General features: G+C 43.4%; 3 protein-coding genes across 5 annotated transcripts in view; 1 reads left to right on the top strand and 2 right to left on the bottom strand.

Moving 5' to 3' along the window:
- Positions 1-311: 311 nt before the first annotated feature.
- On the bottom strand, positions 312-4,119 carry CUNH3orf33 (chromosome unknown C3orf33 homolog). Of its 2 annotated transcripts, XM_061452686.1 has the most exons (5): positions 3,977-4,119; positions 3,833-3,892; positions 2,550-2,703; positions 1,613-1,773; positions 312-1,137 (listed from the first exon to the last, which is right to left on the bottom strand). In XM_061452686.1, the coding sequence occupies exons 1-5, from the start codon at positions 4,055-4,057 to the stop codon at positions 871-873; spliced, it is 723 nt and encodes a 240-aa protein (XP_061308670.1). In that variant the 5' UTR covers positions 4,058-4,119; the 3' UTR covers positions 312-870. The 2 variants fall into 2 exon arrangements, with proteins under 2 accessions (XP_061308670.1, XP_061308671.1); XM_061452687.1 differs by lacking the exon at positions 3,833-3,892 and having other exon boundaries at positions 3,977-4,113.
- A 2,825-nt stretch (positions 4,120-6,944) lies between these two features.
- Positions 6,945-18,112, bottom strand: SLC33A1 (solute carrier family 33 member 1). 2 transcript variants are annotated; one of them, XM_061452684.1, is made up of 6 exons: positions 17,108-18,107; positions 12,940-13,130; positions 12,104-12,288; positions 11,058-11,175; positions 10,018-10,233; positions 6,945-8,350 (listed from the first exon to the last, which is right to left on the bottom strand). In XM_061452684.1, exons 1-6 carry the CDS (start codon positions 17,856-17,858, stop codon positions 8,183-8,185), a joined length of 1,629 nt encoding a protein of 542 aa, XP_061308668.1. In that variant the 5' UTR covers positions 17,859-18,107; the 3' UTR covers positions 6,945-8,182. The 2 variants fall into 2 exon arrangements, with proteins under 2 accessions (XP_061308668.1, XP_061308669.1); XM_061452685.1 differs by lacking the exons at positions 11,058-11,175; positions 12,940-13,130 and having other exon boundaries at positions 17,108-18,112.
- Positions 18,113-18,782: 670 nt separating this feature from the next.
- The window catches only part of GMPS (guanine monophosphate synthase), a 29,382-nt gene continuing 21,366 nt past the window's right edge, over positions 18,783-26,798 (top strand). The window contains exons 1-2 of the mRNA XM_061452682.1: positions 18,783-18,952; positions 24,376-24,557. Coding sequence (XP_061308666.1) covers positions 18,926-18,952; positions 24,376-24,557 — 209 coding nt within the window. The 5' untranslated portion in view covers positions 18,783-18,925. The remainder of the gene's footprint in view (positions 18,953-24,375; positions 24,558-26,798) is intronic.

The following is a 26,798-nucleotide window of genomic DNA, read 5'->3' as shown; positions in this document are numbered from 1 at the left end:
ACATGTAACAATGAACATAAGAATTCAGTTTTTATTCTGAGAATATTTACAAAAAAGTAAGACACTCTCATATACTTAAGATGCATTTCCATATAAAATAAGAATTTAGTAAGTTCTTAGCACAGTATGGTCCATCTTTTCAAACTTCATGTTAAACTTACATTCGCATCTGATTTTAGATATTTATGGAACCATCAGAAAAAACAGCATACATTTTTCCTCTTCAAGTGAATGTTGCCTTCTCTTTGGACTACTGGCATATTAATTTATATTCCTTGATATACCAAGTGATTTTTTTTTTCCCCAAGACATTTTAGTTGTTATGACCTTATCAGATGTTTAGGGTCAGCTGTAACAAATTACCTTTAATATCAGGAACAGTGCAACCCATTATTCAAGATGAAAGACTTTTTAAAACACAAATGATACACAAAAGTAGTGTAAGAACTGAATTCAGACAAAATGCTTGTGTGTAAATACCACAAGCTTTGTAAAGATATGAAAAGTTTTCTAACCAGTGATGGCTATGTAGCAATGACATGTAGCAGAGAAGCATTTAAGGCAATAAACTGTGAACAAACACTCTGTACCTCTTAAAAACTGGGTTGTTGATTGCTTTCACCAGTTGATTAAGAGAGATGTACAGGTTATTTAGCAGGTGAAAAACTGGGCAACTAATTTAGGACATTGCTGTAGCAAAGTTCAGCTTCAGAACTGCATACTACTACTAAATTTCAATCCCACATGGGTTATAAAATGGCATTAAGTGAGTTTTCTGTTCAAGACAGGGACCCTCAAAATTATGGCACTGGTTTTTACCATAAACTTACACTATACATCAAGCACATAACACAGGTAGCCCCTTTTTATTTAAACAGAGCGTCTTAACCAGCTCACAAATTGTTTCAATGTTTTTACAAATTTATTCTTACTTATACGATCTCTAATTCTTTCAGAGTAACTTTCTTCTTGCCATATTCCTTTATTTTTCTTCAAGGCCTTTAACTCTGCTCGAAGGAGTCTTTTGTGAAGTTTCCAGTACAGGCGGGAATCGTGATGCAGTCCTTTAATATGCGCCGTTCTGCCAAGCCCCTGTCTCAAGATCTCTTCATTTAAACACATGCTGAGAAATCGACCCTATAAAAAGGCACAATAAACATACTCCACCTTTAAAGTTGTTTTATTTATGTTTTTGTGTCAGCTCCTCTGAGATACAAGCTTTAGTTATGGCTAAATCTATACTCCGGCAGAAACAGCTAAAAGGATTCTGGCTGAATTAAAAATGAATACTGATGATAAATATAGCATTTTACAGCTAAATTTATAAATACTAAGACATTTGTGAGAGAACATTTGACAGACTAAACATTAGGCTAATCAGAACTACACAGTATAGCCTATTGACAGAAATAGGCTATATTGAGAGAAATACTCTGTCATCAAAAACACCGGTCTTGAAATCAGAGCTGCAAATATGACATTTAAAATTCATATAAAGATACATAAATTATAAATAATCATCTTCCTTGAAGGTACTGAGATGACTGGATTGTATAACTGCAGTCAAACTCAAAACTGCAGATAAAAGTAAATTTTTTGTTGCTATATTTACCTTATTTACTAAAACTAGGCACTCTAGTGCCAAGTCCTCTCTTCCCAGAAGTTGGAACCATATCATCTGCTGGGGTTTTAACTCTTGCTGTAACCAGACCATGCCACTTGGTGCCAACTCCACTCCAGCAAGTCTTACCAGTAGAAGACCTTTTGATTGCCCTGATTAGAGAAAGAACTTTGTTACTGAACCCAGCAAAGGAATTTCAGGCTTTGCACAGACCCTCAGCTGCTAGTAATGGATTTATTCCCATGGACTTAAAAGGCAAAAATAACCCATTGTGGTTCCCCAAAGCACTACTTACTTGTAAATAAGAATTTGGTCTCATCTTTCCTTTAGTAAAAAAAAGTTATTCAAGATTGTGTAAGTGGTTTAATCTAGCTTCTTTTATTTTAAGCTATTTTATTTTTCACACAGAAAGAACTGCTTTCATTATCAGTCATTCTCATTTTATCTCAAGGGAGAGGAATAACAGGCAAGAAGCATTAGCACCCCCAAGTATTTGCAAAGCAAGTGTGTGTGCCTCACAGGCTTCAGGGACAGCTTTCACCAGGTCACAGCAAAACTGTCCCCAAGAGTGGGTTTGTAGAGGCAGGTGGCCAATCTTCGGGGTAAAAGAAAGCACCACCCCAACAGTCTTTTTGCCAGGAATAAGGTGAGCTATGCAAGCAGCTGAACTGCTGGTGTGCTAGCTTTTTAGAAAAATATCACAATAATGATGCTGGTTAATACCTATATTATATTGGTGAGCTCTTTTTACAGGTCTCCTTGCAGTCTTTTATTCCCCCACTTTCTACCTGTGAAGTACAGAAAGACCAAAAGGCACAGGCAGGACTGTACCTTGCCCACCAGCCTGCCGCAGCCTGTTCTCTGTGCAGCCATAGTAACAGCCCCAACATTCCATTCCCACCCTTGTCCTTTGTGTTCTTCTACTCACATTTTCTCTGTACTGCTGTAATAAAAGGAATGCTAATGGGAATGTGTTCAACTTCCAGGCCTTTCTCCGTTATGCAATGTAATTTCCCCCTCAATTTCACATTCTTTTCTACAAACTCCACAGGTATATCCAAAGCCCTTGAAAACTTTGTTGTCTATTGATGGGAAGAAGAAGACAAAGTTTTAAGGGAAAAAAACCTAAACAAACAAACCAAAATCATAAAGCAGTAAATCATACTAAATCCAACTTCTTCCTAAAATTGTTTGGCAAACTGCGATTATTAGACAGAAGAGACAAATATATATGTGTGTGTGCATATACATATATTTAATAGTAATCAGCTGCAGAAGCCATTATGTGCCAGCCATTCCAGACACTTGTAATGTTCCATGTTGTACAGGCCTTGCAACATCGGGGGTGGGCATGAGAGCAAGGTTTATAGAAAGCACAGAAAACGACATTTTTGAGCAATATGAATTGAAGTTCTCTTGATTCACTATGAAAAGGGTGTTTTGAAAGTGGGTTGAACAGTGCTAGGATAAAAGTGAAGGAAAGCCAAGATGTGCTTAAAGATGCTAGCAGAGAACAGACACACTGAAAACCAAGGCGGCGCAGGTAGAACCAACACAGCCTTTGGTAAGGGACTGAAAGAGGAGACGGAGAAGCAGATGCACACCTTTGAAGAGATCACAGTAAGACTAAATTTGCTACTAGGAGGATCCAAAGGGGTAAGTTATGTGATCACACAGGGAAAGTGCTTAGCAGCAGCAAAGCCTTGCTTGGCAGCACAGGAATGAAGCAGCCACAGGTTTAGTGGGCAGAGGAGGAAGGACGGGAGCTGGGAATAGAACAGCGCCCAGGATTTAAGACCCTAAAATCTAGAAGTGCCACTAGTCTTCTGCAGAGCACTTGACACACATCTGTACAGCTGTGAAAAATACCGACCTGCTGATGTACCCCGGCTGGAACACACCAGCCCTCTGGAAGTAAAAAAACCTGACCCACCACGACTAAACTCAAAGATCTTTCTCCTGAATGTTATTTATTCAGGCAACCTTCCCATCTGGGGTCCAAGCCTGTAAGCCCGAAAACAGACCGGGGGCGAGGAAGGCGTCCCGCCCCAGCCGCGCTGCTGCTGCTCGGGCAGAGACACGAGTAACACCGCACCTCCACCGTCCCTCCGGCGCGGGCCCTCTGAAGTCCCCGGGCCGCGCTGGGCTCCCCGCCGTCCGCCGGCACCCGGCAGCGCCCCGCGGAGCCGCGGCCGCCCCGCACACACTCACCATACGCACGCTCCGGGCCAGCACCAGCACCCCGGCCACCGCCATCCCAGTGCTCAGGCTCTGCAGGCAGAGGACAGCAGGGCTCAGCGGCGCGGCCCTGGCTCCTGCCCCCGCCCCTCACCCGCGCCCTGCCGGTCCCGTCACCCTCAGCAGGCCGAGGTGCGCGTCTGCCCACTCGGACAGGCGGGCTAGGGCCTCCGCCGCGCCGCTCCTCCGTTCCGCCATGGCCGCACGGCGCCTCCCCGCAGCGCCGCCCGCTGGCCGGGCTGCCGGGGCGGGGACAGGAGCTGCCGCGGGGCCGGGCCCAGCGGCGGGCTGTATGCATTGGGCCTCCAAACACAAACCCGTTAAGGCGGCTCCAGTCTCGGCCTAGGTAGCATTTTAACGCGGCTGTGACGGCCATAACCCTCCAAACTGCACTACACCTCCCCTGAGCCCTGAGGTGCGGTACCGCTACCGGACAGGTCCCCTGCTGCACCTCGGGGCACCATCTGAAGAGAAAACCCACCTGTGGAACACTTCCACACTCATCTCTGTTGTTTATTCTTTTCTCTACAGTAATTCACAACAACTACTTGTCACTCCTTTCCAAATGGCTCTAGCTACCTGTTCCCTCAGCTGCATTAAATGCCCACCTCTGCAATGCATCTCTGTGGGCTTCAAAGAAATACATGCATTGTAAGAATCACAGAAGCAGGGAATGTTTTGGGTTGGGCCTTAAGGATCATCTAGTTCCAACCACCCTGCCATGGGCAGGTGCACCTAACACTAGAGCAAGTTGCTTAGAGCCCCATCTGCCCTGGCCTTGAACACTTCCAGGGATGGGGCAGCCACAGCTGCTCTGGGCAACTTCTGCCAGTGCCTTGCCATGCTCACAGTAATGAATTTTTTTCCTAATATCTGATCTAAATCTAATAATAATAATATTATAATTTAATTATAGTAACCTGGATTTTGTTTACACAAGTCTACCATTTAAACCCAGTTCTAGGTTTCTACACGAACAGACCATACATGAGACAGTAACAGTCACAAATCAGGGTTCCAGGAGAAGATACTTAGCTGGGAATTCATAACCCGAGGCAGCAAAACCCATACTTTAGTCACAAAAATTTATCTAAGGTTGAAACTAAAGGGCAATGAAACAAAACAGCTTACAGAAAACAAAGAAGTGGACAGTGGGCACTGGCAGATTCTTCAGCACCTGTAACACAGATGAAATGTAGCGTTGGTATTTTAAAACAAGAGCAGCCAGTTGTTTTGATGGTGCACCGGCAGTGCTGAAGTTCCCAAGCCACCAGACTGGCATGCTCTGTCCTCAGCTGTTTGCTCACGGGCCACAGGAGGCAGGGTGCAACAGCAGCCTGATCCCATTTTACAGAACTTGTTGGATGTTACACTTTGCCGCACGCATGAGCCTTCTGGGCATGGGAATTAAAGAATTGAATTCTGCAGTGCTGGTATTTGCTGCTTAAGGAAGTCTTGGGAAACAAGAACAAGTCCCAGCTGTGAGCGCAGGTGACAATGACTTTCCTGCATGGTAAGCCGCTGTAATGACCCAGCACTGGAAGGGGAGAGCTGTCCACTACCTCCCCTCCCCATGTCCTGCTACACCCACCCCTTGGTCCACCCTCTCCCCTGGGACCTGTCTCACTTCACAATGATCCTGCACAGGAACTGGGACAAACCCTTCACCTACAAAAATCCAATTTCTGCCATTTCCCTTTTGCTGGAGATAACACACATCTGACTCCCATGACTCACTCAGGCCAGGCAGGAGCACAAAGCCCTGCAGTTACCAAGTGATCTAGAGCAGCACCTAGAACCATCCACCTTCTTGAACTCCCATTTTAATAACACTCTCAAGGAAGAGGTTGGGTTGCCACTTGTCTGTTTTAAAAGTTATTTTTTTACTGCTAGAGATGTTTAAATCTACAGTAATTATAATCTTAAAAAAATTAAATCACTTTATACTAATGTTAGGAGAACAAACAGCGAGACCTAAAGTTTACTAGTTCTTTTCACCAACCTGCTAATGGGCTGGTACAGTAGGATCACTTCCAATTTGCGTTACAAAACAAAAAACTCTAAAGCATTTAAGAATATAATTTCTCATATTCTCCACTTGAGAGGTTTTTCCTCTAGTTCAGAAAAGTTAATGAAAAAATATATCTTTAATTATGAACAAGATGCAGTTAAAGTGGCCCATTGTTTCAGTAGAGACACAGAACTGAAGTGCCTTTTACAGTTAATCCAGCAGAGATGATCTGCTGAAACCTGTGTGCACCACTGACTATGAATCTCCAACATAATCTTGTATTTTTTTTGTGTTTATGCGGAGGTGAAATTAGAAGACCTCTTCTACAGAGACAGGCAGAGAGAGCTGGGCTCATTCAGGCTGGAGAAGACTCCAGGGAGGCCTTTTAACAAACTTCCAGTACCTAAAGGTACTCTCCAGAAAGCTGGAGAGGGAATTTTTACAGGGGCATGCAGGGACAGGACAAGGGGGAATGGCTTTAACCTGACAGAGGGGAGATTCAGATTAGGTACTAGGAAAAAAAAAATCTTCACTATGAGGGTGATGAGGCACTGGCACAGGTTGGCCAGAGCAGCTGTGGCTGCCCCATCCCTGGCAGCATTGAAGGCCAGGTTGGACAGGGCTTGGAGCAACCTGCTCCAGTGGAAGGGGTCTGTGCCTGTGGCAGGGGGGCTGGAATTAGATGATCTCTAATGTCCTTCCCAACCCAAATCATTCTATAACTTTCCATCTGGGGAGTAAAACCAATGTGATTTTATTTATCTTGACTGATGTACAGCTCAGGGCTCGGTGCTCTGAGAAGAGGGAGAGGAGGCAGAGGAACAAGGCTCAGTGCCCAGGGAAGCACTTGGTCACTCTCTGCTTCTAGACACGTTCTTGGTCCTTGTGTCATGCAGACACTTTGTACACACATCCCCTCCAGCCAGTGAAAAGTCACTATCGATTTACTTTTCCCAAAAAACATACAGTAACAAAAGATCCATAAGCCCTTCTGGAGCTTGGAGCACTGAGCTTAAGATACAACACTACAAATATTGACAAGGCAAGAAACACAGAATAGAAAAAAAAAAAAAATCAGGTACCTTTCAAAGGGATTTTTAATAGTTTTCTTCTTTAATAATGATGTGCTATATGCATGGAACAGTGTCCAAGTGCCCTCTCTCCAGGCATCCAGTGTGCTTGCTGTATATCGCTAAGGCACTCGGGAAGGAAGTAACTTTTGATAAATGCAACGGGAATGTTTCCACCACACAGCATCAGTAATAAATTTCTGTAGCAGCTCTACCACAGGGTTTATCTCATCTGATTTATGTGACACCAAGTCATACACCAACCCCTGGGAGTGTTTCAGGTTTGTCGTCACCAAATCACTTTCAAAGGCACTGATCACCTTTCCTTTCCACTATCTGGGAAGGGTCCCATTTTTTCCCACTGATTTTGAAACTGAATATTTGAATTTTAGTCACATAGAGGAACCAACTCCATGGATTCATTCCCTCATAATAACAGCTGCCTTCCAAGGGCTTTTTTGTGTGCTACCTGCTACGCTATCCAGTCTATACCTCTATGAACTCAAGGCTTAGAGTATTGTGCGTTATTCAAGTCCTATCTTACAGCATTTTTTTTTTCCAAGAAAGTACCTGAATGTAAATCAAAATGCTTTGAAACAGCAGAAATAAATTAAACAAATGTAATTTGTTTATAAAAATATTTTCTTATAAATCTTTAAAGCTTATAAAAGCCAGAAAATACATTTAAAAGAATCTCTGAAAGATTTCATCCTTTTTTGAGGTGTGGTTACAGTTCAGAAAGGGGGAAGAAACAAAGCCCACAGACATTTCACTTTTATCTTCCCGCAAGGAATTCTGTAGTACAACACGCTTAATCTACACGTCAAACTGCCCTTGATGTCCTTCCCCGGGTCAACGCCCTGTGTCAGATCATTGCTGTTTGAAAATGAAGTCATAACTTAATTGACAACGCTGCTGTTCAGACAGACATGGCACAATTAGCTTTTCCATAGGTACTCTATGGAAATTCAGGTGTTAGACCAGCAGCTACGACTGAAGCTAGAGCTCAGGGATATGGATGTAGGATGCAAGTGTCATTTTTTTAACAGTTACTTTCTGAACTTATATTTTCATATTAGGAGGGCAAGCGGTATCACATACAACCATACCACCGCCTCAGCCACCCCTTTTGTCAGTGATGGGGCATTAAAAAATACCTATATTCCTGTTTATTGATTATGGGATATGTCTTTGTAATAAAACTAAAAAGACCTTGCTAGTCCATCCAATATTTAAACTGCATCAATTGCTCCTCTTGCACTTCCATGCAGACTGTCCTTCATCCTGCAGCTTTTTGAATTTTGGGCCCAATAGAAACCACCAGCCAAATCCCAGAATGACACAGATGATGGATTCCACATAGTAACCATCCAAGGTAGTAACACAGGAACCACCAGCTTTTGTGCAGAGCTAAAACAGAGAAGCAGAAGTTGATGCAGTAAGTATTCTCTGGGTCATACAGAAACACAGACTTTCAGAAAACAGGCATCAGATATCCACTGCTTTTTACTTGCGTTTATTTACTCTTCTTTCATTTGTATGGAGTTATGAGAGAGGCTTTTGATCTTATCACTATGAAAATAAGAAACTGTTAAAAAACATTTGGGGAATGGAGCATATTGGCCCAAGGGGTGCACTCTAGAAAACAGAAGCTGCCCAGCTGCCTCATGTTGACCTGGAGGTGGGAACACTGTTCTTAATCACACAAAAAGAAAGGTTTGTTGTTTGGTTTTTTTTTTCTTCCATAGCCATCCAAATGGCTTCTTTAGAAACTATATCCTTGCATCTCACCACAATAGTGGTACAAAATGCTGCGTATGTCTGGAAGAAAACATGCCCAGGATGGTTTATAATGCAAATCTGGAAGTCAAATACTCCAGCACTTACAGGGTAAATATGTAGCACACAATTGTTTCCGCTATTGTTCAGCTTCCAGTACTACCATAACCCCAAGATAAATCAATTCTCCAAGCTGAGAGTCTGCCAGCACTTTGATTGCTCTTGGACACATCAAGATCAGATTAGCAATAAAAGGGGAGTGGTGGCAGTGGTGGAACATTACCAATTGAGAGGCTGTGAAAAAAGATCAGGAGTGAGGTGAAGGATGATGGACTTAAATTCAGCACAGGTCGAGGGAACCTAATAGGTGGTAAGCTAATGAGAGGCAGGCTGAAAATGCACACACTGTGGAAACAGCTTCCCTTCTGCAACTAGTAAAAACTGCAACTCCAGTTCCAACAAGTCACTTTTGACCTCCAGAACAGTTTGTGTATTTAGAGAACCTCCACATCTAAGAGTACTGGCATTCTGGAGCAGAATAAATCTCAGCCATGAGTACAGATAAAAAATCCCAAACCACTACACCAACAAAACCCCCAAAACATTTCCACCCTTCCAGATAGTCATGTTAAAGTGCTCTCATTTGCGCATGAAGCGGTGAATTTGAAACCTTGCTTTCCAGGCAGTTTTGCGTCCTGTTTCTTGATCTGTGTACAGCAGCACAGCAAGTCCTTTGTTCTCTTCCACTGGGCTCCCAAAACTGGGAAAGCTGCCAAGTCACACAGCTCAATTTCACGTGGAGTGACGATCAAAGAAAGCAAAGGAACATCACAGAAGAAGAAGGTATCAAGGCATCCAGATAGGAAGCATCCAGAAAGACAGAAGGTAAAAAAAACTTAACCTACCCCAAAACTTAAGGGACTTGTGGGACAAACAGCCTGCCAAGAACAGAGTGCCTAATTATACAACTCTGAACTTACAAAGGTTTACTCTCAAAAATGTAACTACAGCCTCCTTATACCATAGAGAATGTGGCACCAATCTAGTGCTTCTACCACCAGCTTTTCATTCCAGCCCAGAAAGATAACTACGCTGCAACTGCAAATCTTTGGTATGATGTTAGTTATTAAGAGCACACAGACAAAACCAGACTTAATTTTATCTAACAGGAAAATTAGCTCAATCAGGAGGAATTTTTAAGCTATTGGCTACAAAGGTATTCAAAGGTGAAAAAATACTGGGAAACAATCTAATGGAGAAATAATTAAACAGGGACCTCCTCCACCTCCAAAACTTACTTCTGCAGCAACTGTAGTTCCACAGGTCTGTTCCTGGGCCCCTGCACACTCCTTCACCGTGAGCGGGTCCACAAGCCAGAGCGCAACAGTGGAAGGCCAGTTCCCCCCAAGATTTGATACAGTATTTAGGAGTGTCATGTAGGTTCCTCCAATCAGTGGATCGCTGACTTTGGCATTGAAAGCCATTATTGCAACATACATGCTATACAGAGTAATCTATAGAAGAAATAAGAAAACCAATAAGAAATAAGGTGCAGACAGTGACAACTAAAAAGCCTAGGAGATAACTTGTAGTTAGGAACACTGATTGAAAAATAATCCCAACAACTTAAAATTGCATAAGAGAGAAACTACTTCTGCAGTCTGCCCCTCTACCAATACCAGGAAGTAGCCTTGCCACTTCTCTCAAGTCAGGCTGAAACAGACCAAGCCTCACCTGCAGTGGAATGACTCAGGTTATCAATCTGAAGTATAAAATGACCAGCTAAAATAACAGAAAAGTAACACTTTGGCATTTAAAATCAACTCCCAATTAATTGCATACATTTTAGTTGTGATCCAAAGCCCAGTTCGTATCAGGTGCTTGCTTTCCAGGCCTTTGGATCAGATCCATCATGATATTCCTTCAAAAATCAGTAAGGTATCTTTTTTAGGACCAGGATCACATAACTTTATGGATCTGCATAACAAGCACAATCATCATGCTTCTGAAACTCAGTCAGAATGCTGTGATTTCTCCAGCTCCACCATGCTTTTCGGCTTCTGGGTTTGGGGGGGGAAAAAAAACCAAACATCTGGGAAACAAAAGCAGATATTGTCAGCTAAAAGTAACTCCACAGAAAATGTCCAATGGAGCACATAGAAGAGGGAGAAATATTATTACAAGAGTATCAAAAATAAATACAGCCATACAGCACACAGGTCAGAGAATTCTTGTGTAATTAAAGACAAAAGCAAGTAACAGCATTTATAGTCCTCTACTTGACTGATATGAAACACCCTCCTGTTACTCTCCCCTTCCCACGTGCAACGTATGTTACCTGATGTAAAGCATAACTCAGCAATACTACAACATAGTAGTAGATAGGAAATCCTCCTTCATGCTTTACTTTAGGAGTCCACCATACCAAAAAAGCAAATTCCAGACCAAGCAGTAATCTGGAGGAATAAGAAAGATAATTTGTAATTCAAGTAATTCTTCCCATGTGTTTCATTCATGTTTCCTTGATACAAAGCAACCATCAAACATTTATACATACAAAGTACATTAAAATAGTTTATATCTGGTTACAACTATTCCTGTCTTAGTTAGAATTGCTTAGGTATAAAATGTTTACAGTTTCAGTGCTTGTCAAATATTTAATTCTGTCTTCCACATAAACATAATTCACTGCCGGATACCCTATACAAGCCTTCTCCCCTGCCCCTTCACGTAGAGATTTTTGTAAAAAACAAAGCACAAGATACCCAACCAAATTCAGCCCAAGCAGGATGTACTTTTCTTTTTTTGTGTGTATGAAAACATATATAGTTGCATAAGAACATGTTAGAAGTAGCAGCTACCTATTACAAACATGCTACATGACTTAATGAGTAACTGCATTAGGTTGCTGGATTCATCTGGTTTAGAATTCCATAAGCAAACTCCTATATAAAAAACACCACCAAAATGAAGTGTCTTTTTCTCTCAGTCACCTCAGTAAAGCATACCCCTTGGAGATGCGCCAAGTGACTTGTCAGTGTGTTCTGCCACTCTTAAGTTAGGAAGCACATGTAATTTCATAGATACAGTCACAGATCTAGAGAAATTCATGAATAAAGAACTATTGACACTGAGTAAGAACAGGAGAGTACTGATGCAACGCTGTTGTGTGTGCATCTTAAAAATACGTCATGTTCTGCTTTCCTGTATGTGATACTAAGTGAATTATCTTCAACGCACAAGACAGTTCAACTTACTATGAGAAATCCAACATACTTCCTTGTACCTGGAAGTCAGAGTTACACAAGACATCTTGTAATAGTTCTGAGTACACAAATTACTACATTTCTATCAAATGAGACTTTTTGTTTGGTTGGTTTTTACCTGAAAGGCATAGCTTTGTAAAATGTGTTCAGTGGCTGGGGGCCTGCTGTGTATTTGCTGATAATCAGAGGCAATATTATCTGTAATGGAACCATTGGAACTGCTAGCAGAGCTAAGTGCTCTTTCGGGACTCCCTCTTCCACCAATTTGAGTCCTGTTACAGCATCTGCTGCTGAAAATCCAACCTGCAGCACAAGTTAGACAAAATAAACTGAGGAAAGCAGCGATAGTTTAGCTAGAAATTCAGTTTACTCAGTATTAAGTAAACTGAGAAACATGATAGATTACAAGTCACTTCCATCTCTGATGCATTTTCCAAATAAGCTCCAACACACATTCTACACTTGCACACTCTTATTATCTGTGCCAAAACTATACCAAGAGCATTAAATGTAGCAATGACATTCATGTCCCATGCCTTAATTTCTGTTGGCATCTACAACAGCCAAGAAGCAGCAGTGGAAACCTAGTTTGTGCAGAGATGCAGATTCTGGAAATGGTATATAGGTTAAACGAAACATTTTCTGTCTTTTTAACTGCAGACTACACAAACAGATTAACTGTTTAAAAATGTTAAAAAGTAAATTACTTTAATACTAGATTGCAGTCAAACTTCTCTTTAATGCTTGTGTAAACACTTACAAAAGCTCAAACAAATGTTTTCTCTTGTACAACCCTGCTTGGCATGATGATATAAGCAATTCTACCCCAAACTCCATGTGAAAATTCAGAACTCTGATGACAAACCCTAGTAAAACTAAAAAGTTACATCACAGGGACTCAGTAATCTTTCAGATATCATCAGCATCTGACAATTCATATATGTATTTACTTACTTTTGCTGTGAGAATCAAGAGACAGAAGGTTAGAACTGCTGGCATCTTGATTATTGAGAATAGCAGCCTGTACGTATCCGTAATGCCTTTTGTTTCTTCTTTTGTTGGTATTAGTTCCTTGTTTTCCTTTTTCAAAAGGGCCACCAGTGTCGTGGTAATTAAAAAGACAGCTCCCCAGAAAAACAGGAAATCTGGAGGGGGGAAAAAATGGTAAAATAAAAATAATAAAAATCTTTCTAACAGCCATCGTTAACACTTCATTAACAATTCACCGAGCATCTAAAATGCAGTTATTTCACAAAAATATAAACCTAATAGTAATACGTATTACTCATTGAACCTCCTAAAAACAAGCATTAAAAGCAAGCCACAAACACATAGCTATGCACAGTAACTGATAGCTCTTCCCTGCCTCTCATTCTGTGATGATATATTTGTTTGAGATCCGAGACAGAAGAGCAGCAGCAGAGCACTTCATTTCCCTGCTGATCTGTGTGTTATTACCACGACGAGCACGTTGGAGAAGAAACAGAAGTAAGAATAAAAATTTTGAAGGATTATGTGTACAGCTACTAAAAGCTGATAGAGGAAGAACAAAATATTTCATAGTTGCAAGACAGGGAAAAAAACTTTAGAGGAAGGAGGCATTCACACCTCTCCAGCTGATTTACTGTGTAGTCATGTAACTAGTCTGTGCCTCAATTCTATACTCCCTATCTAAGATCTACCATCTAAAGGAAACAAAGATTTACACTCGTAAGTGTAAAGACAGCCTGATGAAAGTTCTTACACATGTTGTAAAGAGTCACTCAAATATGCCTGGTTTAAGTGGATATTATACTTGTTAATCTTTATGTGCTCTATTTTAAGCAGATACAATATTTGATAAATGATGCTTTTGAAGACAATAGTAAAAACACAGCAATTTTTTATGGCAATTACTTTTTGAGTTAGTGAGTGGATTAATTCAAGATAATCCTATCCTCTGTCTCTGTGGAAGAGGCAGGAAAGAACTCAGTAACATGCAGAGGGGTAAGACACAAGTAGTCACGAGCAACTCCAGAAGCCTGTGACTTGAAAGTAAGCAGTGAGGGCTGGTGAAGGGGCAAAGAGAGCACAGAGTCAATTACTAGATGCTCCTTACACACAGAAAGAGAAAAAACACAAGAAGCTTTAAGAAAACATGGGAAGACTACTTTAGGTATATCCTACCATTCTCATTATAAAAGAGAAAAAGTCATTTCAAACCATTCTCTGCTGCTTCCATACCTGCTACTTTGCCCTTTTCTAAAGTAAAGAATATCTCATAACCAATGCTGCCAGAGTGCTTTCTCCTCTGTAGAAAAAAGGTATCCTGAACACATACTTTTATATAAAAGATGAGTTTTCACAATCATGCTAATCACAGCTACTGTCTTCAGAAGACATACAGGAGAGGTACTCTAATAATAGAGCCAAGCATAATCACTACAGCGAGCAGTCTACAATGTGAGGACAGGAACAGAAATAGCTTTGAGCATCATTGCATGAATACTCTTGACCAGGGCAGCCCTGTCAGCTACAGTAATGCAGTGATGCAATGGCTGGATTAGCAACAAAACAATACTCACAAAAAGCCATATATAAAACAAAACAAAGCCTTTTGTGGTTGCAAGCAGTTTACACAAACATAAGGTACACTTCATTTCAAACACCGTGAAGTCCACTAAGAGGCAAAAACTTTAAAAATATAATTTACACGAAGTATTTCTAGCACAAACTTTATGGTGCCACCACTGTTGTCTACTGCCATCCCTAATTTGTCCCTGCCCCTACATTGCTACTAACAAAATAAACCATTGCACTGGGGAAAACCAAACTTTTGAACTAGACCAGGGCCAGACCTGGCTGGAAAATAGCCATCAACAAGGTGTGCATGGGCTACAGGTGTTTCGTTGCAACAGCTTTAAGTAATCTATGGCAATGTATCTCCTCCCAGGAAAAGGGGCACTGCACAGTCACCGGCCCACATACATTTGGGCTGCCTTGAAGTGGCACCTTCTTCTTGCACTTCTTCCTGCTGGAGCAGGCATTCACATGACTGCATGGCAAACTGGGCAGGAATCAAAAGACCCAGCCAGTAAGCCTTTAAAAAAACTAATTTGAACAGCCAAGACCTAAACTCATATGCATGCCCAAATAAATGTGTTTCTCGTTTTCTTCCCTAGAACTGTAGCCTGAAATGACATAACACAGCATTTGTTTTGCTGAATGGTTTTACTTTTTTTCCATATTCTTTCCCAAAGTTAACAAGAACAACTAATGCTGTTGCTTATCAACAACTTGAGGCTGACTGGAGTCCTGAACTGTTGATGTGCTCTTTCCCCAGCATGGGTACTCAGCCTATGACGAAAGCGGTCAGAAATTTGAACCAGCAGAAGACTATTCACCTTTTGAAACTGTAACGTTTTCTGCTGCTTTAACTGCCTGAACTGGTTCATCACAAGCCCTACTAGGGCCAGAAAGCTACTCTTCTCATGTCAGTGAGAGTGTTGACAGTACTGCTGCTCTACAGCTGCTTCAGGAGAAATGTGGGCACAGCAAATTGTGGAATACAGTCACATGAACAAAACAACAGGAATTTCTTGCAGTTCATTTTACTATCCCCCAAAAATATATCCTGCAACTGTAGTGTCAGAGTTCCTTCATTTGGTAACTCCACCCAGGTTAGTACTCCAGGACAAGTTAAACAGGTCACACTGTTTTTAGGTTTTGGGATTATTGTTATTTTTTTCAAAGAAAGCACTCTTACAGTAGCATCAAATTAATTTATACAAACAGTACTGAGAAGAAAAAAACGACAACCCAACCCAAAACAAGAAAACAACAACAGAAGGACAACGGTGTGGACAAATCAAGTTCCTAAATACAACAGCGATTTGCAAGTTGTATCAGCAGTTGAAAGACGACAGTCTGCTGCTGCAGCAAAAAGGAAGAGGTACACCAGCACTGACAAACTACACAGTAAAGGAAAACCAAGGGAAGCAATAAACGAGCAGTGTTACTTTGAGAACTACTCCATGCTGGTTGACACATAGACTAGACATAGGGTTATCAAAAGGAATGGAAGAGGAAGGCTAGTTAGCAACTGCAATAGCTGCATAGACAAAAATAAGTACAGCAGTTTTGGAATCTGATATTCCGATTTATTAAGATAGGTACAGGATAGAAAGCAAAACTAGCCTTTAAACAACAATTTAACTCAGTTTTGGCATACCTTTTCTCTTAGATGATACAGGTAGAGGAATCAATGTAAGAGATGGAAAAGAAACTAAAATTGTGAGAATTTACTCTTCACTGCATGGTCACTGTAAGACTGCAAACAGAAGTGGTGCCAGTGTTTCCTGTCCTCCCATAGGCTGAGCTGGCTAAACTCAACCTTAAAACCAAAACATGCATTTTAAACACCTTCCAGGTAATATGCCTAACATCAACCACCACATATCTTTCTTAAAAAAAGAACCCAAAATAACCAACAACAAGAAAAACAAAACAACCCCCAAGCAACCCCTAAACCACCAAGGAGAAGACATCCCTAAACTAATAGCTAGTTATGGTTGGATTACCAGACCTCATTTAGTCTATTAACGAGAAACCAAAGTCCCCTTTAATACATCAAGATAGGGCCTTCCTTCAGAAACTGGCTATATGGTCACCCCTGAACACTTGTCATTTATACTTCTGTGAATACTATCTGGTAAGAGTTATTTTTTATTTTTTCTCTTTCCTCCTAGAGATGTTCTTAAAAGGCCTTCTTAAAAAGAAGCAAAGCCTTTGGTTTGTCTGTTTTTTGTTTTTTGGTTTTTTTTTTAAACAATAATCTATTCCACAGTCATTAAATGGGGGGGGGGGGGGAATTCCCTCCAAAGTGCTTAGGTCAGCTATGGCAATGACAAGGCAAGTTTCCCCCACTCTTAAGCCCAAAGAGGCCTGGAAGTGCATGTAGGGCTAGACTCTGCCAGCCTCCAGGCAGGCTGTGCTTTCTCATAGACAGAAGACAAACCAAACCTGCTCGGTTCACACTGCTCGCTTCGAACAGAGATTCCCTGAGCTCCTGGGTCCAGGCTCAGGGAAGAAGCATCCCCATCCCAGCATCAGCACGCACAGGCCGGTGGTATCCAAGCAATACCTGAGAGAGTAACAATCCCTCGAGGCTGGGGCTGGAACCGCAGGTACTTGTTGCAGAAGGAGGACGACTCGAGGGCCAGGAAGAGAACGTTGCCCAGAAAGTAGCCAGCCGTCTGGCCTACTGAGTTGCAGGTGGAGGCGTAGCCCACGTTTTCCCTGGACAACATGGTGAGGGCCCAGCCGTCCACCGCAATGTCTTGAGTCGCCGCCAGGAACTCGAAGAGGAAGAAAGACACAGTAAGGGCCACCACATCGGGGCCCCGGCCCTCCCCGTCGCCCAGCAGCACATCCACCTGGGTAGACATGTAGATCATGAAGAGCCCCAGCACATACTGCGTGGGCACCAGCCAGGACTTGCGGCGGCCAAAGCCTCGTAAATAGACGGCGTCCACCAAGGGGGCCCAGAGCAGCTTGAGGCTGAAGGGCCAGAACACGAAACTGAAGAAGGCCTGGTCCGTGTAGCTGGCACTCTTGCTCTGCAGGATGAGAGGGACGCTACCTGCCAGTCCCAGCGGGATGCCCTGAAGCACGTACAGCACCAGCAGCAGCAGGATGCTGCCCAGCTCCGCCCGGTATCCCCGTAGCCTCCGCTCCGGCGGCAGCAGCACCTCTGCCTCACCGCCCAGCAAACCATCCCCGCAGAGCGCCAGGGCGGGCGGCGCCTCGCTCCCCACGTCCAGGCAGTGGTGGTGATGGTGGCTCCCGGCCCGACGCTGCCGGCCGCCCTCTTTGGCCGCGATAGCGGGCGACATACTTTTAGCAGCGACGGCGGCCCCGGGACCGCGCTGCGTCTGCAGGGGCCGAAACTGGAGCTGAAGCCCCCGCCTAGCAAACGCCGCACACCGGCCGGACAACTGCCAACCCACCCCTTCCGGGCACGCGGGCACTGGCGGCAGGCTTGGCTGCGGCTCATTGGTGCGCCGCAGACATACGTCAGGTACCGTCCCGCCCTGCTGGTGAGGCGGAGCCGCGACTGTACTGAGCGGGTGGGAGTGGAGGTACCGGTCCTAGCGCCGTAGGAGACCGTTGTGGGGCTCACTGGTGAGCGGTAGCGGAGGAAGAGCGCAGGAACAGGAGAGCTTCAACCGCGTGGCAGTCTCTGAGGAGTTTAAAACACCTGTGAAACGGAAGGATGCTTCAGGCGTTAAAAACAGACGAAAAGCAAGATATATACTTCGAGTGGTCTGGTCATGGTGTAGTTATAAATAACGCATAACAGTGACATCCCCTACAAAACCCCACCCCTTTAGAACAAAAATTGTACATTGATGCCAACCTTGCGACAAAATCGCTCAGAATGGGGTGGTGCGGGAGATATAATTCCAAGCGTAACTATCTGGACTCCCTGCCCTCGCACCACTCCCCCGTCCTTCTCGCAGGTGGGGTGGTGGGAGTTGAGCGTTAAGGGTCAGAAGTACTTCGGAAGCATTTCAGGGAAGCTGTGCAGATGCAGCTGTCTCTCTCAGCCACCTGAACCGTTAACACTACCCCCCGTACCGTGCGGGACTCTGGATCCGAGTCTGAAGCTCGGGGGTCAGCCCGGGCTACGCCGCAGCCGTTACCTCCCCGCTTCCCCGCCCAGCCCCATGTACCCGCAGCTTCAGAACCCAACGCCCCCGACCAAGCTCGGCCCCGCGCTCCGCCCCTTCCGCCGGAGCGGGGCCGGCGCGGGCGGCTCCTCCTCCCCGCGGCGGAGGCGCAGCCCGGCGGCATTAGCTCATCGCGGCGACGGCTTCTCGCGGCTCTTTCTTCCCCCTCCCCACTTCGGGGCCGCCCGCCCGCCGCTCCCCGCCGGTTGGAAGTGTCCCCGGCAGACCCCATGGCCCTCTGCAACGGCGACACCAAGGTCAGTACCACCTCGCTTCCTCTGCTGCGGCCCGCTCCGGAACACTGCCCGCCTCCTGCCCTGGGCCTAACGGGCGCTTTTGTGCCGCCGCCGCTGCTGCTGGGCCCGTCTTCGGGCACATGGTGCGGCGGGCCTGGCCTTCTTCTCTAGCCGCTTCCCGGGGGCTGCGAGTGGCCCTGCGAAGCAGGCCGGAGAGTGGGGCTGGGTGGGCGGGCGGGCGGCCGTGAGGGCCGTTGCTACCCGTCCGCTACGCCGGCGGTTGGTAACGGCCCCTGTGCCCCGTGCCCCGCGCCCCTCTGCTCCTCGCTCGCCACAGCGGCTGCTCTGGGAAAATTAATTAATGCCACAATGGGATTTCTTTTGAATGCTGGCTTGTGGGGTGGCAGGGTCTGCTCGGTGCCTTGCACAGCCCGCGGGGCGATACCAGAACAGGGCTCCCAGGGGTACGGCCAGCGCCTTGCCTAGGAGGGACCCACACTGTTAGGCCGTCACATCCCAAGCAGAATGGTTAGTCGTTCGGACAGCCTGAGAGAAAAGTTGGTTTGTTAAGTTGCTGCAGGAGCGGGCAGGCAGCCCATACTAGCCCTTGTGCTGGGTCTGAGACCCCCAGGGTCACGCCACTCCTTCGGTGTCACTCCGTGTCTGGCTTGCAGTGACAGTAGCAAAACAGATGCGTGTCAGCATAGATCTTGTATGCCGGGGTGACCAAATGACTTGTGTGCCTGTATGAAAGTTGAAGCTTTTTCTTGTAAATGCAACTTCTGAACCCAAACCCTGCAAGTTGCCTCAAGCTGCTTCTGTAGTACTATGAAAGCCTTGTTCTAGACTTTTATCTACCCTGCAAGAAAAAGCGACTGAGGATTTTTATTAATTGCCCAGTTGGTCCCCAGTTGAGTTTCTGATGTGCTTTCCCCTAAGCAGTGACACAATCACCTTCTGTGGCCCGGGCTGCTCTAGAGGACTCCTCTTTCCTGGGGTGGTTGCACCCAGAGCAAGACCTGAGATGCAAAGCTCATCTTCCAAGAGCTGTGCTCTCGCAGGAAGTGGGTAATGAGAGCAGCTTCTGCAGGGGGCTGGGTCCCAGCGGCCGTTGGAAATCTGCATGTGACTTTTGTATATTAAAGTTTGCCTGAGATAATGGGTTGGGGGCTGTGTATCAGTCTTGGGGATTGCTGGAGTTTGAAGGAGTTACTTTCCTGTTACACTTTCACAAAATATGAGTAAGCATTCTTCTACCTCCCTAATTTTAATACCACAGGGAAACAATTAAACTCTTGTAAAACCTGTGCTGACTTGAAAGTGCTAGATCAAGGCTCCTGGTTTAGGCATGTCCTAAGTAATTAATGGGGGTGAAAGCTGAGGGGTTGGACAAAGGGGCTGCTGCTGCACCTCTGCCAGGTGCTTCTTGGTACTCCAGAATATGACTGTTCAGTATGTTAGTGTGGTTTATAAATTGCATTAATGAAAATCACATGAGCATGTGGGTGTGTGAAGTGCTGAAAAATTCCCTGGTTCTGCAGAAGTGGGCTGTTAGGAACCTGCAAGCTTAGTTTAAAGTGCTAGGTAGGTACACCAAGGAAAAAGATATGTTGTGTCTTCAGCTGGTAATGCTAACATGATGGCAGGTTTCCCACCACAGCTTGTTCTGGAACTCATAATTTATTTTTAATATATATATAAATATTTGTATATATATTCATGTATGATGTGGTTTTCAGGGTGACTTGTGATTTAAATTAGATGAATATAGGTGTTCTTCCCCCCCCCACCCCCCCCCGATTTTTCTCTGGGCACACACAAGTTCCGTTCTGGTTTTAGTCCAATTCTCGGGATGTCAGAACGGTGCCTCTGCTGTGCCCCAGCACTCTGAATGTCTTGGACAGAGGTCAAACCAGCTTAGAGAGAAGTTTTCACAAATAGCAAGTTCTCCAGATTTTTGTGAAAATAGCAGGAGAAGACAAGGAACTCCAGTTATACCCCTACTGAAGGATGGGGTAAAAGAGCTTTTATTAGAAACTGGAAAATCCCTACTAGGAAGAGGTGCTGGCTCCATCAACCCTCTACTGGCAGGAGCTGGGCTGCCTGGTGTCCTCCTCATCTTTCTCCTGGCATTTGTATGATACGCATACACATGAGCTAAGCTGCCATGTTGGCTGCACATTAACAGCATCTGCTCCTTTTTTGATTTTTATTAAAAAGAAGTTTCCCTTGTTAAATTTGGGTTAAAAATCTCTAGGCTTGGAACTGTGCCTTTAAATAAATAAAGCCAGATCCTGCACTGACTTACTGCCTTTCTCCTTTTTCTGTGTGATTTGTGGTAGCATTTCTGTTGGACTCTCTTCAGAGCTGAACCTTCTTACAGTTCTATGTTAGCTCAAAAGTGAAGTACAAAAACTTTGACACAGTCTGTGTGGTGATAGTGCCTGTGTTAACTCTTGGGATGGGGCTTTCTTGGATGTGTGCTGGGGACATGCTACAAAGTTGGCTGCAGTGGGCAGTGACTGAGAGGAAATTATTTCAGCCCATAGTTTAAGCCCACATCTAAGGAAGCAGCGAGTTATTAGGCCACCAATTTAATTTTTTTTTTCTTTTTGTTGACATGCACATTGCACATCTTATATATTCCCCATAAGGAGATCTGTGTTGCTCAGCTGATGCAGTGCTTCCACTTGATCTTAGCTTAAAATGCCCTTAGCATCATCTGAAGAAAAACATCCTGAGCTATGGTTATCTATGGTCCTGTGATTTTTTTTTTTTTTTTTGGATTGGAGATTTTGGGAGAGTACTGGTGGACTCCCAGCAAAACTTGTGCAGTGAGCTATTACTTGAAGCCTTAAACAGCCATCTCTCAGGCCCACATAAATGATGAAGAAATTATTCTTATGTTGATGCGGTTGTCTGTGAGAGTGTTCTTCTAATCGTTGTGCAGCAGGGTGGGCTCAGTGAAGGGAGCCAAGTGCTCACATCCCAGGGACTGCCACATGGGAGGCTTGTCCAGTTCATTGTGATGAAGTGGGATGTATCGGTGTCCTGCATTTGCTGAGGAGAACTAAGGAAGGTACAGGTTCATTTGAGTTACGGACCTGCTTATGCAACATTTCTTAGTTTCCTCCCAATGTAACTTTGAACTCTGGCTGTTTTCACACACATCTCCCCCAGAGCTGTGTTTAGCCCCACTAACTGCACATGATTGCGCAAAACAAAAGCAGCTCTCTTTCTTCAGGGTAGGGCACTGAAAATGAGATTTATTTACTAGCTACAGATGTAAACTCTTGGTTGTCAATCCAGCTGAGCTGATGCCAACAATAACTTGGGTTTAGTCTTTTTGACTGTAAAATACAGAAGCTGCCTTTGCAGAGTTGTACTACTTTCTTCTTACTCGTTCTGCAGGTTGAGAAGCACTGGGGCATCATGTGAGGGCAGCACTGCTGGCAGATGAGGCTCATCTGTGCAAGGGCTGGCTATGCATCTGTGCCCATGGCTTGTTTCCCATGCTGGTCTTTTGCAGATGGTGGTGGACAGTCTCAGACATGAAGCCGAGAGGACTGCAGGGCTCTGACCCTTCATTGTACCAGCTACAGTACATGCTCTGAATCAATTAAAGACTTGCAAAAAGCTGTAGTGCTGCAAGATGGGGTCAAGAAAGAATAAGGGAATTAAAGAGTAAGGGGTCTTTCTTAGAAATTGTTGGGTGAAAATGCCCAGAATTACTCTACAAGTGTAGAGTAAATCCGTACCGCTGGAAGGGAAGGCAGTTCTGGTGCCCTCTTTCCATCTGACAAAGGGTTTGAAGGGGCATTTGCTGCTGAAGTCTGCTCTCCTCCAATGTGTGCCCTTTTTGTTGAGTAACCAAAGAGTAAAAAGTCATTCAGAGCTCCCCGCTGGGCATACTCAGCTACAAAATTAAGTAACTGACTCTAACCTGGATTTAGGCTTTTGAGGAATTTTGCGCTACTTTTTCCACTTACATCCTCTGATTTAGATAAAATCTCTTCCTGCTAGTATAAACTTTGAAAGTTTCCAGTGTGCTTGCTTTCCTTCACTAATTTGAAGACAGTTATTGGTGATATCTCTTTGTAGTTGAGGGAGAAAGCTCAAAGGCCTTTTCTGTGTATTTGTTGGAGGGAATGTGTCCCAGCAGGATGATGCTCTCTTCCAGACCAGCCTGTGGTTGATGTGGGCATGATTATTGACCCGCATAGAAATACCATGGCATGATGAAGGCTGCCCCAGCGTCATTTGGAATGGTGGGAACCTCCTGTGAGACCTTGGTCAAAGGATGTGTTGCTTGGTACAAACATGCGGAACTCCAGCGTGCCATAATTAAAACTTGAAATGATTGTAAACTTCAGGATGTGTTTTGAAGCAGTGTTTGCCAAAGTAAAACCCTTCCCAGTTTTTCCTTTATCAAATCGCATTGTCAGGGAAACAGTGTAAGCTTTAAGTCAAGTGAAAAGTACCCCTAAAGTAAGCAATTTCTTTAAGCAGCAGAATTTTTTCTGCATTAATTTATTGGTGTCTTACAGTAAGGTTGTGTTCACATTCTTCCTTGAAGGTCCTCTGATAAGTACACTTCCATGGAATAGCTGCCTCTCTTCTTTGATTTTTTATTTTTTTTTTTTTAAGAAAAACCTCTTCTTTGCATTTTCTAGCCCTCTTTCAGATTTAGCTGAAGTTGACCAACCAGTACAAATGTGATGGGGTCAAAGAGAACTATTGCTTGTTTCCAATGCGCAATCTGCTTGAATGCTGCATTCAAAAGATGGTTGGGGTTTGTTTTTTTTGTTGTCTTTGTTTGTTTGGTTGGTTTTTTGTTTTTTGGTTTTTTTTAAATAGTTTGGAGACATTTGTTCTCAATTTCTCCTTTTTATTCTCTCCAGGAGGTAATGTGAATTGAAATTCAGTGTATGAGGCAGTGTGATGGGGAAAAGCTTTTTTCTTCTGCTTTTGCACTGTCCTGTTTCACTCGAAAAAGGCACATGCTCTTAATTATCATAGAGTATGCTGAGTTTTATATTGAACTGTAAAATGGAAAAAGCTGGAGTGACTGTAGTGGTGAACAGGGCACATGATTTCTTATTTATGGAAAGCTTCACTCTCATTAGCGTCTTAGAATTTTTCTTCCATAATCTGTACCCTGTTTGTTTTGAGGAATAGGGGTGTCATGTTTGTCTGGCTGACTGGGAGGGATGTGCTATATTAGTATGTGGCCACTTTATCTTGCCACCCATCTGATGGTCCTTATAAACTTGAGGATCTTTGCATGAAGAAGTTTCCTGGTTCATCTTTCCTGTTTTACTCAGAAGTTAACATATAGGCCACCTTAGTAAGCTTTGCAGGTGTTAGTTGTTTGAGAGAGTGTTTTTATATTCTGTGGTCTGTAATGTGTCATCATAAAGCACTGATGTGAGTGATGTTCGCAGCCAGAGAACGTTGGAGGAGAGCTCAAGGATGGGCAGCACCACTACGAGGGAGCCGTCGTCATACTCGATGCCGGAGCACAGTATGGAAAAGTCATAGATCGTCGTGTACGTGAGCTGTTTGTCCAGTCTGAGATCTTCCCTTTGGAAACGCCAGCCTTTGCAATCAGAGAACAAGGGTTTCGGTAGGTTGTTTCCTGCAATGCCTCTGCCTGTACTTTCTGCTGCTTCTCTCCTTTTGATGTGTAGATGTCTACTGCAGTGGTAATTGCCTGGGGGTTTATGAGCAATAGTTTTCATTGTAATGATGTTAATGATCACATCTTCAACTTATCCACAGAAACACCCAAGCTTTGCTGGGGACATTTGTGCAGCAAAATATTTTTTTTTTGCTTCTTAATGCCTTAATGTCATTTTGATTATTTCCATTTGTGAGTATAATTCAAGAGGTTGCATTTTAGAAATGGATCTGCAAAAAAATTGTGATCTTGCTGTTTTACCTGTTAAGCAAGGGTAGCTATTAATGAAGAAAACAAGTCTTGTGAGTTTCTAAATATTGTTCAGTGTAAGTAAAAAAAAAAATAAAAATCACTAACTTGGGTACTGAAGGTATTGTGGTAAACTATAATCATGCCAAACAGTTTCTGGGAAGCAACCAAAAAAGCTAACTGAAACTACTCCTCCTTGTTTGCAGCAAGAGAACATCTTACAATCATTTAGTACTTTGTACATCTCTTTTTCTTGCTTTATTAGGGTTACCAGGGTATACATTTCCCTTGGGTGGGGAAAATAAATACCCCAAAGGCTACAAATCATCAAAAAATTTAGTTTGGTACAAATGTGGAAATACGATGCATATATGCTGCTTAGTTGTGCCTGATAACAGGCCTGATAAAAGACTGTGCTTTGCCAAGAATTGCATTTTTCTAATCACTGATAATTAGAGAACCAGTAAACAGTATATTTTAGTAAGTTAAATAGAAACTTGCTGATCTGTTCTGAAAATACAGTGAACAGAAACCCCAGGAACTTCTGGGTCTATTGGGTAGCTGTTGTGTGAAGAATTTATCTTTCAGGAATGTCTTGAAAAATACTTGTTAGATTTTTTTTCTATTTTCCAGCAATCAAATCTTTAAAAGATGGACAAATCTAATTGCTGGTTTAAAAAGAATACCTGCAACTCCTCTGTGTTGGGTATGAGGTGTAGGTTATAGTACTAATGATGTTCAGTCTCAGATATGTGCTGTATTGATGCAGGTTTGTAGTGACATTTTTTCCCCCTTTCTTTTCACAATTGAACGTTTTTCAGAGTCTTATAATTAAACTTGTTGGACTTCTCATTCCAAATAATTGCTTTCTAAAATGTGGCAAAACCTCTTAATTCGAAAGGTCACTTCTCAAGGTTAAATAGTGACTTCAGGTTATCGGTTACCCAGATTGGTCAGTAAGCTTTGTGTCTGCTATCTCAGTCAGTTGTTTGCATCCAGGAAAGCTCAACAAATACTGATGTCAGCCACTGGGTATCTTTATTCAGGGACTACCATAAAAATGGGTCTGTGCTTTTACTGCAAGATTTTTAGATATATTCCATGTGTCATGGGAATAATCCGTTTTCCATATTGTAACCCAGGCATTGAATGGGCCAAGGAACTGTGCTTTGGTCTGTGCTAAGGTTTGAGACAGGCAGCAAGACTGAACATTTTGCTAAACTGTATTTATATATTGTGTTTAAAAAGGCAGCTCCTCAATTTTCATAGTTTCAGAGCAATCTCTAGTGACAAGTTTCGTCTAAATACGACATAAATTCTAGGAGTTTCCACAAGTTCCTTTCACAAGGGCTGAAGGGGCGTCACAGTCACGGGCTGTGCTGGTGTAAGTCTGAATTCTGGCACTGTCTGAGCTCTGGCATAAGTCCTGAGGTTGGGGTGTCAATGCATGCATTTTACTGTTGGTATGTTTACATGGTTCCTGATGTGCCTTTAATCCATTGCAAACAGGCTTTCCAAAGCTAGGTCAGATTGCTTGGGAAGTGGTTTAAGGTAAGCCAGAAAAAGTTATATTCATACTAAGGCAAGTAAGTATGTAAGAAATTACATGGTAGTGCAGTAGAACTTGCAAAATCTGTATTCCATGCTGGTTTTAATTTCTCCTGGATAGTTGAGAAGATGCAGGTGTATCCCTTGCCTTCAGATCATAATTATTTCTTTTTCTTTAATGCTTGGACACATTGGATAACCTTTCTATATTCAGTGGGATTTAAATTGGTAGAGATAAAAGTAGATTTTTAAGACTCGTTTTTTTTTTTTAACAGGACAGTGTATAGCTATTTTGACTTCTCATAAGAATGTACAATTTTTGTGTGGCTATATTTCCTTTAATATTAAATAGCATTCTGTATTGCATTCTTGCAGCCCAACATATGGTTG

This window comes from Pezoporus flaviventris, unplaced genomic scaffold (genome assembly GCF_033815535.1).
Source record: "Pezoporus flaviventris isolate CSIRO_AGI_PZ_B2104156 unplaced genomic scaffold, CSIRO_AGI_Pfla_v1 ptg000013l, whole genome shotgun sequence".
Lineage (NCBI taxonomy): Eukaryota > Metazoa > Chordata > Aves > Psittaciformes > Psittacidae > Pezoporus > Pezoporus flaviventris.
Note: the sequence above shows the minus strand (reverse complement) of the source record. Positions and strands in the feature narration are given on the sequence as shown.

Bases quoted from the DNA above. Each gene is read 5' to 3' on its own strand.
- CUNH3orf33 (XM_061452686.1), bottom strand. From the start codon at position 4,057: ATGGCGGAACGGAGGAGCGGCGCGGCGGAGGCCCTAGCCCGCCTGTCC. The intron at 3,893-3,976 runs GTGACGGGACCG...CTCTGCCTGCAG, and splicing joins CGCACCTCGGCCTGCTGAGG to AGCCTGAGCACTGGGATGGC. The intron at 1,138-1,612 runs GTAAATATAGCA...GCCTTTTTATAG, and splicing joins GCCTAGTTTTAGTAAATAAG to GGTCGATTTCTCAGCATGTG.
- SLC33A1 (XM_061452684.1), bottom strand. From the start codon at position 17,858: ATGTCGCCCGCTATCGCGGCCAAAGAGGGCGGCCGGCAGCGTCGGGCC. The intron at 11,176-12,103 runs GTAAAAACCAAC...TTATTCCTCCAG, and splicing joins TACAAAGCTATGCCTTTCAG to ATTACTGCTTGGTCTGGAAT. The intron at 8,351-10,017 runs GTAAGTTTTGGA...TCTCTGTTTTAG, and splicing joins GAACTACAGTTGCTGCAGAA to CTCTGCACAAAAGCTGGTGG.